The sequence below is a fragment of the Ricinus communis genome, chromosome 1 (assembly GCF_019578655.1).
Source record: "Ricinus communis isolate WT05 ecotype wild-type chromosome 1, ASM1957865v1, whole genome shotgun sequence".
NCBI classification, from domain to species: Eukaryota; Viridiplantae; Streptophyta; class Magnoliopsida; order Malpighiales; family Euphorbiaceae; genus Ricinus; species Ricinus communis.
In genome coordinates this window covers 1208038-1219555 of record NC_063256.1, presented here as the reverse complement: position 1 = coordinate 1219555, position 11518 = coordinate 1208038, and the positions used below count along the sequence as shown (strand labels likewise).

At 32.5% G+C, this 11518-nt stretch overlaps 2 protein-coding genes and 1 non-coding gene across 4 annotated transcripts; 1 reads left to right on the top strand and 2 right to left on the bottom strand.

Annotated features, from left to right (window-relative positions):
• The first annotated feature begins 1615 nt into the window (after positions 1-1615).
• On the top strand, positions 1616-4978 carry LOC8270649 (pentatricopeptide repeat-containing protein At1g01970). Of its 2 annotated transcripts, XM_048380034.1 has the most exons (3): positions 1616-2331; positions 2882-2998; positions 3789-4978. In XM_048380034.1, exons 1-3 carry the CDS (start codon positions 2230-2232, stop codon positions 4578-4580), a joined length of 1011 nt encoding a protein of 336 aa, XP_048235991.1. In that variant the 5' UTR covers positions 1616-2229; the 3' UTR covers positions 4581-4978. The 2 variants fall into 2 exon arrangements, with proteins under 2 accessions (XP_048235991.1, XP_002511731.3); XM_002511685.4 differs by having other exon boundaries at positions 1616-2998.
• Positions 2042-2114, bottom strand: TRNAE-CUC. Its single transcript has one exon. It is a non-coding gene; the product is annotated as a tRNA-Glu (tRNA).
• Positions 4979-6975: 1997 nt separating the features above from the next.
• Positions 6976-10446, bottom strand: LOC8270648 (LOB domain-containing protein 18). The gene is made up of 2 exons (XM_002511684.4): positions 9650-10446; positions 6976-7715 (listed from the first exon to the last, which is right to left on the bottom strand). The coding sequence occupies exons 1-2, from the start codon at positions 9986-9988 to the stop codon at positions 7311-7313; spliced, it is 744 nt and encodes a 247-aa protein (XP_002511730.1). The 5' UTR covers positions 9989-10446; the 3' UTR covers positions 6976-7310.
• Positions 10447-11518: the final 1072 nt, after the last annotated feature.

Genomic DNA, 11518 nt, shown 5'->3' with positions numbered 1-11518 from the left:
ACGCTTATTATTTGAAATATCTCTAATGCACTCTTTACATATATTAAATTTTTTATTTTAAAAAGTTATATTATAAAATAATATTTTAATACATTATTTATTATTTATATATAAAATAGAGAGTCAAATTGGCTCTCTATATATGAAAAAATAAATTTAATTCTCTACTTTATGTTTAATAAATGCATTATAATATTTTATGCATTTGATTTAATCAATATTATTTTTTTATTGATAAAAGTTAAAAAGAAAAAATAAATTAAAAATATTAATATGTATGAAAATAAATAATAAAATATAAAGAGTTTATTAGATTTAAATAAAATATTTTACTTTTTATGTATGAATAGTTTTTTAAAATATTTTTATTATAAAAATTATACTCTTTAAAATAAAAAGCACCATTGGAGATGCTTTATACAAATCGCCATTAATAGCAAATCAATAAAAATAAATAATTGTTAGAAATTCTATATTTTAAAAAATAAGAAATATAAATAATTTATAAGGGTGAAAGTTCAATAACTATGTAACTAATTCTAGTTATTTTGATATTAGTTTGATCTAAGTCCAATTTTATTTGTTAGACTTTAATACTTTCATTTAATCAAAATTCAGTTTCTAGTATGGTGTTTGAGCTAGGTTTGGTTCAAGTTTTTAATTTTTTAGCTTTCCGATTGGAGTCTAGTTTTAGCGGCGAACCGGTGTTGTCGCTATCTTTCAATTCAATCTCAAATTTCAGAAAAAATATTTTAATTTCAAGTGATAATTGAGGGTCAAAGTTAAATCTCAATTACACTTAAAGGGAGTATTTGAGATCCCACATTTTAAAAAATAAAAAATATAAACAATTTATAAAGTTAAAAATTCAACCAATCATTTAGCTAGTTATGATCATTTTAGTATTGGTTAGACATTAACCTAATTCTATTTGTTAGGCTCTAATATCCTCCCTCATTTAACTTCCATTTAATCAAAATTCAATCTCTAATAATAATAAATAAAAATTTAACCAATCCATTAGAATTTAGAAGAAGTTAAAAGAAATTATTATGAAAAAAAAAATCAAACAAGTTCATTCCCATTTGGAGGAAGTTTAAAACATTAAAAAAAAATTAGTCTAAAAGAAAAGTTATAGAAAAAGGAAAATCAAATCAGTCCATTACCATTTGGAGGTCCATTAAAATATTAGAATTTAGAAGAAGTCAAAAGACATTTATTGTGAAAAGAAGAAAAAAGTTAAAAAAATTTCCGTTGCAGGGAATCAAATTCGGGTCTTATGGTTGAGAGCCCATATTTGGTTCAAGTTTTTAATTTCTGGCTTTTCGATTGGATGTCTATTTTTAGCAGCAGTCCGGTGATGCCTCTGTTTTTCAATTTAATTTTAAATTTCAGAAAAAATATTTCAATTTTCAAGTGATAATTTAACGTTAAAGTCAAATCTCAAATACACTTGAAGAAGAGAGTATTCGAGATTCCACAGTTTTAAAAAATAAAAAGCACAAATAATTTGTAAATTTAAAAATTTAACTCATTGTATAGATTAGTTTTAGTCATTTTGGTATTAATTAGAACTAAGTCCAATTATATTTATTAGATTCTAATACCATCATTCATTTAACTCCTATTTAATCAAAATTCAATCTCTAATAATAATAAATAAAAATTAAATCAATCCTAGAAGAAGTTAAAAAAAATTATTCTGAAAGAAAATAAAAATCAGATAAATCCATTACCATTTGGAGGAAGTTAAAAACATTTAAAAAGAAAATTAGTCCAAAAGAAAAGTTATAGAAAAACGAAAATCAAATCAGCCCATTACCATTTGGAGGTCCATTGGAATATTAGAATTTAGAAGTGGTTAAAAACATTTATTCTGAAAAAAAAGAAAAAAAAAAAGCTAAAATCATTTCCATCGCCGGAATCGAAACCCGGGTCTTTCGGGGGAGAGCCGAAAATCCTAACCGACCAGAATACAACAGATTCCCGGCGCTAGAAAACATGAAAAAAATCGAGAAATTATGGCGGCAAAACATTAAAATTCCGTTGCCGGGAATCGAACCCGGGTCTTTCGGGTGAGAGCCGAATATCCTAACCGACTAGACTACAACGGATGACTGTAGGATTTTGTAAGCTTAACATGTTGTGATCTGAATCCACCCCGAGGCGAAATAAACCGTCTAATCTTAGTACAACCTTTGTCATCCGCTGCCTTTCATTTCAATCAGAATGGAATCGCCTCTCCCTCCTTCCTCCTTTTTTTTTTTTTTTTTCATGTACGCGTATTTCCCTTTGAATTCAATTCCATTCACATGTATTCTTGTTAACCAGGTACCCTTTCTGGCTCAGATTGTTGGTGTTTCAATAGTTCCACTGCTACTTTCTTAAGTTTCTCTAATTTCCATACCTTACACGAACTTAATTATTTTTTCACAGTTTGTTATAATCTGACACATTTTTATCTCTGTCCAATCCGATTGCACTTTAACTACCATTACCAGTTTTGTGAATCTTATAGTTCCTTTCTGTTCTGGTTATGGCAATTTGTGCCCGAAACATTCCCCCACTTTCCCTTTGCCCACCATACAGAGAAACCACAAAACCCAATTATGTTCCAGTTATGAGTAGTTTGTTATCCACAAAAGCTGTAATTTTTGGTATTTGTAAATCCCAGATTCAACTACCTGTATTAGCTACAGCTAATGTAGACGAAAGCGGAACAGTAGAAGTAAAACAAGATAAGCCAAGGTTTAAGTGGGCTGAGATTGGCCCTAATATTACAAAATCACAACAACAGGCTATATCTGAACTCCCACCAAAGATGACTAATAGATGTAAGGCACTTGTGACGCAGATAATTTGTTCTTCTTATCTACTGCAGAATGCTAGTCTATCAGATTTGTTGAGTTCTTGGGTTAGGATTATGAAGCCTAGGAGAACTGATTGGCTTTCGGTCCTTAAACAATTGAAGAATATGGAGCATCCTCTTTATCTTGAGGTATGTTTTTCCTATTAAATCAAAGCCATTGTTGATTTAATGCACGCCTATATTGAGTACTGGGCATGAATGAAACTTTGCTGTATAGCAAATTTTTTGATGTACTGTAATGGCTATTTTAATTTTACTTATTGCCTTTAGGGTAAATCAGTTAGTTGGGGATATAATTTTTTGTCACTTGTCTGATTTAATTGCTGGCTAGTTAATTTCTTATCAAATTTTTGACAAATCTGAATGAACAGAAAAAAAATGCGCATGCCAATGTCACAAATTCAATAGTGACTCTTTGTTTTGTATATTGTATTCCATGGCCGGCCTTGTCTTTAAATGGATCAGAGGGTCTAAATGACCTTTTGTGGTCAATGCATCAGTACTTCTTTTATTATCTTCAGTATCTTTTATCTTTCCAGAAATGCCTTCATACTATGATTGTTAATGCTGCAAGGGCGGCATGTAATGAAAATGAGTTCTCTTATTGCTGATGTCCAATCTGTGCTTTACTAATAGACTACATTTATCCAAAAAAAAAAAGAAATTGGAGCAGAAGACCATATAATCTTAACTTGTTTGTCTTCCTTTCTTCCTTTCTGCTTGCTTTTATGCTGGACATAAGCCGTGGGATGCCAATAGAATTATTATTAAAACTAGAAGTTTCCAACACATCAAGCATTTTTTTAATGTCCGACATTGACATAGTTTGGGAGTAGTAGGAGAAAAACTATTTCTTGTTCTATGTGCAGGCAGATCTAATAATGGTGACTGAACTCAAAATTTCTTGCGTGTTTGTTAGGTGGCCAAACATGCCCTGGTTGAAGAATCTTTTGAGGCCAATGTTCGTGACTACACAAAAGTCATTTATTGTTATGGGAAGCAAACCCAGCTTCAAGATGCTGAAACCACTCTCTTAGATATGAAGAAAAGAGGGTTCGTAGTCGATCAGGTAACCTTAACTACCATGATTGACATGTACAGCAAGGCTGGGAATTTTAATCAGGCTGAAGAAACTTTTGAAGAGCTCAAGCTGCTTGCCCACCCATTGGATAAAAGAGCATATGGTTCAATGATCATGGCCTACATCAGAGCTGGAATGCCTGATAAAGGAGAGGTTTTACTTAGAGAAATGGACGCCCAAGAAATTTATGCAGGAACTGAAGTTTACAAGGCATTGTTAAGAGCATATTCCATGGTTGGTGATGCTGATGGAGCTCAGAGAGTGTTTGATGCAATTCAGTTTGCAGCTATTCCTCCAGATGTCAAGGTGTGTGGACTCCTTATAAATGCTTACCTAGTGGCAGGACAAAGTCGTAAGGCACTTGTTGCATTTGAGAATATGAGGAAGGCTGGTATTCAAGCTAATGATAAATGTTTAGCCTTGGTATTGGCTGCCTATGAGAAGGAAAACAACCTCAGCGAGGCCCTGAGCTTACTGCTCGTTTTGGAGAATGAGGGGATCATGGTTGGAAAAGAAGCTTCAGAAATACTAGCCAAGTGGTTTAGAAGATTGGGAGTGGTGAAAGAAGTTGAGCTGGTCTTGAAAGAATATGTTTCAAAGGAAGCCAGCTGCCGGATTTCTGAAAAATAAAATCATCTCCAGATCTTTGTTGCACCCGTTATTAGTGTCAGTTCTCCTCCTGTATATATGTGGCCAAGAATATCGAATGGTAGATTATTTTGTCATCATTACGGTAGCTGGGGTTTCTTGTTTTTGAATGAGATCACTTCCTAACCATCATTAGCTATCTGTGGTTTTTGTAAGCGATTGTTTAGGACGCTAACAAACACACAGAGCATACAAAAGAAAACCACTTTAATCTACTTTCTTTTTATCTTATTTTCCATCAACTCCTGCCGCCATTGTATTAACAGGTGAGTTCTTTTTCTTTTCTTTTGTTTGGTCAATTGATGTGAAATCTCATATTTATTTACAGTAGATAATTTTGAGGTTAGGGCTTTGATTTTGTAATTTTCTTTTTTTTGATATGACCATGCTCAAACAGTGTTTGGTTTGATCAAGCTATTTAGGATTAGCTTCTATGTGAAGCTCCTAACCTTCTCACTCCCTCCATTCTCTGTAATTTTTACTTTTATAAATTAAAAATGTATATAAACGGATTATTTTTATTTTTGAAAAGTGAAAATTAGTTTAGTGATGGAAAAAAATAAAAATAAAAAAATTCATTGCTTATCCGTTACTATAATAGACAACTAACTACTAAATCAGCGACGAACTATCAAGTGAAGAGATACAATTGGCGACGGCTTGCTTATTCCATTGGTAAATTGTTAAGGACAGACATATTAGCATCAGCGCTTTTATCTGTTTCCTTTATGGGGATAGTATACTTTGACATCTAACGTTTAAAAAATTCGTCACTAATCCTTTTTCAGCCATTTTGAAGATCGTCCAGAATTTAAATGCTATGAATAACTGTCATTATAGAAACTTCAACATTGAACTACCAAAAGAAATGAAAGTTGTAGTAATTGTTATTGTAAGAAAAATCACCTGTGCCGTGTAAAATATAATATTTTATTTTTTATCAACCATACCGTAATTTTCTCTTTTTAACACAGAAATTAGTACATAAACTATCTACAAATGTTATTATAAGATTCATCCAATCAAATGATGTCATTTTATCTTATTTTTTTCATATCTTTTTTATTTCTAAAAATAGCCGTTTTATTGATTTTTCAATATATTTTATTTTAAAGTGAAAATTGATGTGTAAAAATGAGATGAAATATTATTATTTTATTAGACGTGTCCTTTTTAATGATGTGGTGAATTATAGTTAAGTAATAATTTATGAGACGAATCACGTGAGTGAGTGGCCTATTGAGAATTAGTCGATAAAAAAGAAAAAATTATGGGACTAAAAACCTAACATCAATATACCTACTGTACTTGTTAAACTAGGCTGAATTAGTGAGGCAAAATCTTTAATTTAATTTAATTGGTCAGTCCATATTCATTTCAAACGTAAAACAAATGTAAATGTATCTACCATTAAAGAAAAAGAAAGGAAGATAATAAAACAGAAGTGAGCTATTAATAGAAACTTACTAGACACAGAATGTTCATTTTAAAAACCAAAACCTGTTGATTGGCCACCATAAACCATCGATCAAGATGGAGCTTACATACGCCGCTAAAGCAAATTTGTCACACTTCTAGAAGGCTTATTATTATGTCCGAGGCAATAAGCTACTGTATGGGCGAAACAGAAAAGGTTATCAAACGTGTGTTTAAGCAGAAAACTGACTCATAGGCAGTTGCGAAATTGCTTCTCCCCCCTGCAGGAACCTAACCTGTCAGCATTAGGAATGCTCACTGTAGGTATAAAGTCTTTTAGCTTCTACCACGTCTGATTTTATCAGTTTCTCGTGTAAATCAATAGAGCTGCTCATCTCTTACACTTACACTTACACATGGTGTTACTGTGTTGGGCGTTTGAGTTTAATTAAGTGGATATATACTCCCCTTTTCTAGTTTCAGTTATTGATTATGATGTAATTCTTTCTTAATCACTAAAGGAGTTCTCTTTTTAACAAAATTTAATAAATAAATAGTGTGAAATTCCTTGCATCAAAAGCCTGAAATTAGGAAGAAGCATTTATATCTAAATTTTGCTTTAATTGAAATTATCATTAAGAAAAAAAGAATATCATTTCAACCATATTTTGTTGCCATTAAACACCGAAATGCTAGTTAGAGCAAATTAGAAATCAAAGAGAATGATTCCGGGATGTACTTAACTTACTACAAATGCTCCTTTTTGGGTAAATTTTGTGGAAATTCCTTCAATGGTATCGTGCTGTTTTATGTTTAAATTTGCAACCATAATTTGAATAATTAATCTACGGTTTTGTGCTAATAGCTTAGGTGATGCGTTGTAATACATAACTCATAATACACATAAGGTCAAGCTATATCTGCTGCTAGTGGAACTTACGTATAAAATAACTGGGGTTGCTTGGTGCTAAAAATAAGAATTTGCAAGACACTTTTCATGTTTGCAATACTGAATTCATATAAGTTTTACAGGGTAATTATATATGTTTATTTGAAACTTAAACAGAATAAATGCAAGTCTGCAAGCTTTAATTGAGCAGTATGCATGAATTCCAATGGAACTTTGTGAAAAGAATATAAACGAAGGCGCATAGAACAAGGAATAGGGACGACCAAATATCAAACTACTTGCCCAGTATTAAAAATTGCGTGAAGAATTAAGCTCTCTGGCTCTAGCAATATCCAATTAGTACAAATTCTGCGGCAAGAACCTGTGTTAATAATAAGGTCAGTCTCTCATTTAGAAATAGAAGGTGATGATAGAGTACCACTGCATGGCACAGAACCTCGCGGCGGAGATGCATGTCTATGAAGGAGTTCACGTGCCAACGAATGAAGATCTCCACCACCACAACCACCGATGGTTGCTGAAGATGATCCAAGGCTGCTGCCTCCTCCAAACTGACGAGGATCCATTTGCCGCTGCTGCATGGCCCATGAGGGCGAAGGTTGTGTCATGGGATCAAAAAGTGACGATAAATCATAAGTAGCAGGCACGGAAGAGGCTGATGGGAGGTCAGCTATTGAGAGGGGAGGTGGGGGAACTAAACTTTGCGGGGGTGGCGGCGGAGGCGGTGATGGTAGCTCTAATGTTGCTAGGTGGGCTTGCAAGTATGAGAGCTCTGCCTGTAAATTCACTACCTGCATAACAATTATTTTCAATAAATTAAAAGTGTAAAAAACAAATTAACATAATTAAGATTTCTTAGCTGACTAGATCGCTAGTGTTACCCCAAATTATCATTTTTTTAAAAATAAAAATAAAAGAAAATGATGCTTATCTTGTTGTATTAATGTCATTATTATAATACCCATAAATCGAAATGTGGAGTTTTTGAGTGTTTTCTACAAAAAGATAAGTGAAGGCAACTCGAAACAGACTTCTCACAAGTACTCAGACCAATTTATGCCAATAAACACAAAGGAATCAATAATAATAATAATAATTAAAAATGATGATAGTATGTAAAGCTGAAGAATTTGGGACAAGTTGAAGGCTTCTTTGTCTTGATGTGTACTAAAAGGATGCTTGAACTATGTGCATTAGAACGTGGAGTTGCGAACAAATAAAGATTTCATTTGACAAGGGAATGAAAGATAGACAGATAGTAAATTGAACATATAATATAATTCTCGATCTACATTATTGTCATTGGAATGTGGAGAAAAAGAAGGGTGGTTTTGAAAATGGATGTTTCTCGAAAATGATTTATTTTAAATGTTCTGTTTTGACAAATGACTGAAAGAGTGACTAATCAAAATTTGCACGTACTAATAACACATTTGAATTATTCTCACGTAACTCAATTACATTTTTAATTAATCAACTCATTCACTTTCATTTATCAATAATTATTCTGAAAACGAATGGAAAATTAATTAATAACATTCATTAAGAAAAACTATTATTCCAGTTCAAATGTTATCATGCGAGTGAGAATAAATTATTAAATAAAAGATAAGCATTTTGAGTATTTTAAACCAAAAAATAATATGTATTATAATTATTTTATATTTACTAAGAGTAAAATAGAAGTCCATAAAACATTCCCAGTTGAACTGTTGAAGTACTATATATACCATTGTGCAAAAAGGCCATTGAGCCGTGTGACGAAAAAAATTAATCTGAAAAAAAAAAGAAGCAAAAGAGGTGCACCCAACCCAACTCTAAAAGGTAGATTTAGGCTGACAAGTGACAAGATCCCGGTAAACAGAAGTATGTGTTATGCCAGACTAGAAAGGAGAAGGAATAGAAAACATGTGTATATATATATTATATATATCAATTTTTCTTTTTGTGTATATATATATTATATATATCAATTTTTCTTTTTTTTGTTTTCTTTATTAGAAGATCAAAAGAAGGAGAAACACCCTGTGTTATCATTTTATGGAAGCAAAGAGTATTTTAGTACTTTAATTACTTTCACACGTGTATAATTTTACAGTACTACCCCTTATAAAACCTACTACTGCTACTACTGCTGCCTCTGAATGAATCCACTGATCATGACCTGACCAAAAGCCCTTTTCTTCCAAGAACAAGAAGAAACCGACCATCTCCTTAATAACTGCAAAAATCTCACCATTTGCACAGGGAAAAAGAAAAAAGACAAACCATAGGCCATACCATTCTAGTAACCGCCGAGTCTTATGTATCATTCTTTTTTTTCTAATACTAATCAAGAGAAACGTTCGTTCTTGATTTCAGTAAAGCACAAAAATTACACCTAAACTAGTACAGCACAGAAAACAATAAACCCAGTTTGCTTTCTGATGATACAGCTCTATGTCTAATCTATCTAAGTTAACTTGATTCTTTGGAGATATACGTATCAGATTCGTCAAGTTGATGAATTTGATTAAAGAAGAGTCAATTTCCAAGATTCATAGTGTGTAGTAACAATTAGTTACTAAAAACAGTACTTAACAAAGTTTTCAAAAAAGGGAAAAAGAATTATAGTGGAACAAAACAAAACGAAGCAACTTGTCTTTCTATGTATTACTATGAATTGCAAAAGAACAAAACACAGAAATGTTGTTGATAATGAATTAATTAAATAGCATAAACAAACCTGCTGTTGAAGAGCAAAGATGTGAGCAACACAGCCATAGACTGGATCTCTTAGACGTGCTTGAGCTTCGTAGCAAATTGTGACCACGGCATCGAGCCGTTTATGGACTGGAATATGTAAAAGAAGTTTAGAAACATTACTTGCACCAAAAACCTTATGCACCGCTGCGAAATGGGCAGCACCTTGCTCTGAGTCAAAATAAGGAGCAAATATACATCCTGGCACACACTTCCTCCTCAAGAATTTGCACGCGCCACATGGTCCACCACTACTACTGCTCCCACCACCACCGACTCCGCCACTGCCACCGCTACAGCTAGGATTTGCTGATGCACTCATTTCCTGAATTTTCTTTCTGTTTTTTTTTTTTTTGGAAAGAAATAAACAAAAGAAAACCCAAGAAATGGTATCACATGATTAGGGTTTGTAAGTTGAGGGGTATATACTTGAGAAGGAGAAGAAGAAACTAGGGTTTGGTTGGTAGGTGTTGGTTTCTGGTATATTGGGTTGTTTATTTTAATGGAGGATTTAAAACGCTAGATGAAGTCTTTAAAGCCACGCGATAGAGCAAACCCTTCCCACATTTAGCTGCTTGCGTGAAGCAAACATGCGATAAGCATAAGCCTAGCTATATTCTCAACTGCCCTTTGTTTTTATTTCATTTATCTTTCCTTCTTCTCGTGATTTTTTCTAACAAAATTCTTGCTCTCTCTTTCTTGTCTCTTTTTTTTTTTTTTTCTTTTCTTTTCTTTCTTTCTCTCTTTTGCTAGCACAAAGTTTTCTGTCTTTCACTATGGTTATATATAAATTTGCGTGATGTATATCTTTGTACACAACTTTGCTTTTTATGCCATTTTCTGAATCTAGCTTGCAAATTGCAATTAAAAGAAATTATTGGATTTTTATTACAAGTCGAAACGTGTCGATGGGTCTGTCTATATATTACCACTGCGTGGTTTAAGCTGCGTAGAGGGCAAAAGACGCCAACTCTCTCTCAAAAATGTTGAAAATGACTCTGCTTTTTTCTTTCTTTTCTTCCTTTTTTTTTTTTTTTTCCTTCTCTTTCGTTCCCTTTCCTCCTTTGTATTACAATACAGCCAAAATAAACCCGCTGGGTTTTGAGAATGACATAAATGCCCACAGGTTTATTACTTTTCTTAATGTATTGTATTAGCATATTTAGTAACCCTTTACTAAATGTTACCTTTCTTTCTATTAAACCTGATTAATTGATGCGTTATCAATGTGAGGAATAATATATTATGTACTATAAGACATGGTTTAGGGTTAAAAAATGAATACATGAAAGCTTAGGGAAGTTGGATGTTTCTGTAATCTTATCATTCCTGTCAATTAGTGAACTGGCTATTATGTTAGGTTATTCTCAAAATGGAAAGGCTGCATATTTAATATCAACAAACCCGGAACTCAACTTAGCAAAAGACCTCTAAGTAACCAATCCCTTTTGGGGTTATTACAAGTTGGTGTGATGTGCTTATATATGGTTGAATTCTTGATGAGGAAATTGATCATATATATATATATATATGGTCTTGATCATGACAAGAATGAAAATGACAATTTTATCTTTGTAATGAATTATGATAATTTTCTGTTGTATCTCCATTGGCTGATGAACTAGTTATCAAGAATGCCAATTAGAAATTCACTAGTTAATACCCAACAAGAAAATATGATATGGGTATATCTCAGTCATCCATTTAATTATATGGTTTTCTACTGGATCTATTAGAAAGTATATATGCAGGCTGGACTATACAACTGCGGAAAAGGATAATCTCTTTTTACAACATCATGGAATGACAGCTTTTTCTTGTTTTAAAATTTTTATGTCGATAAAGCAGTTCC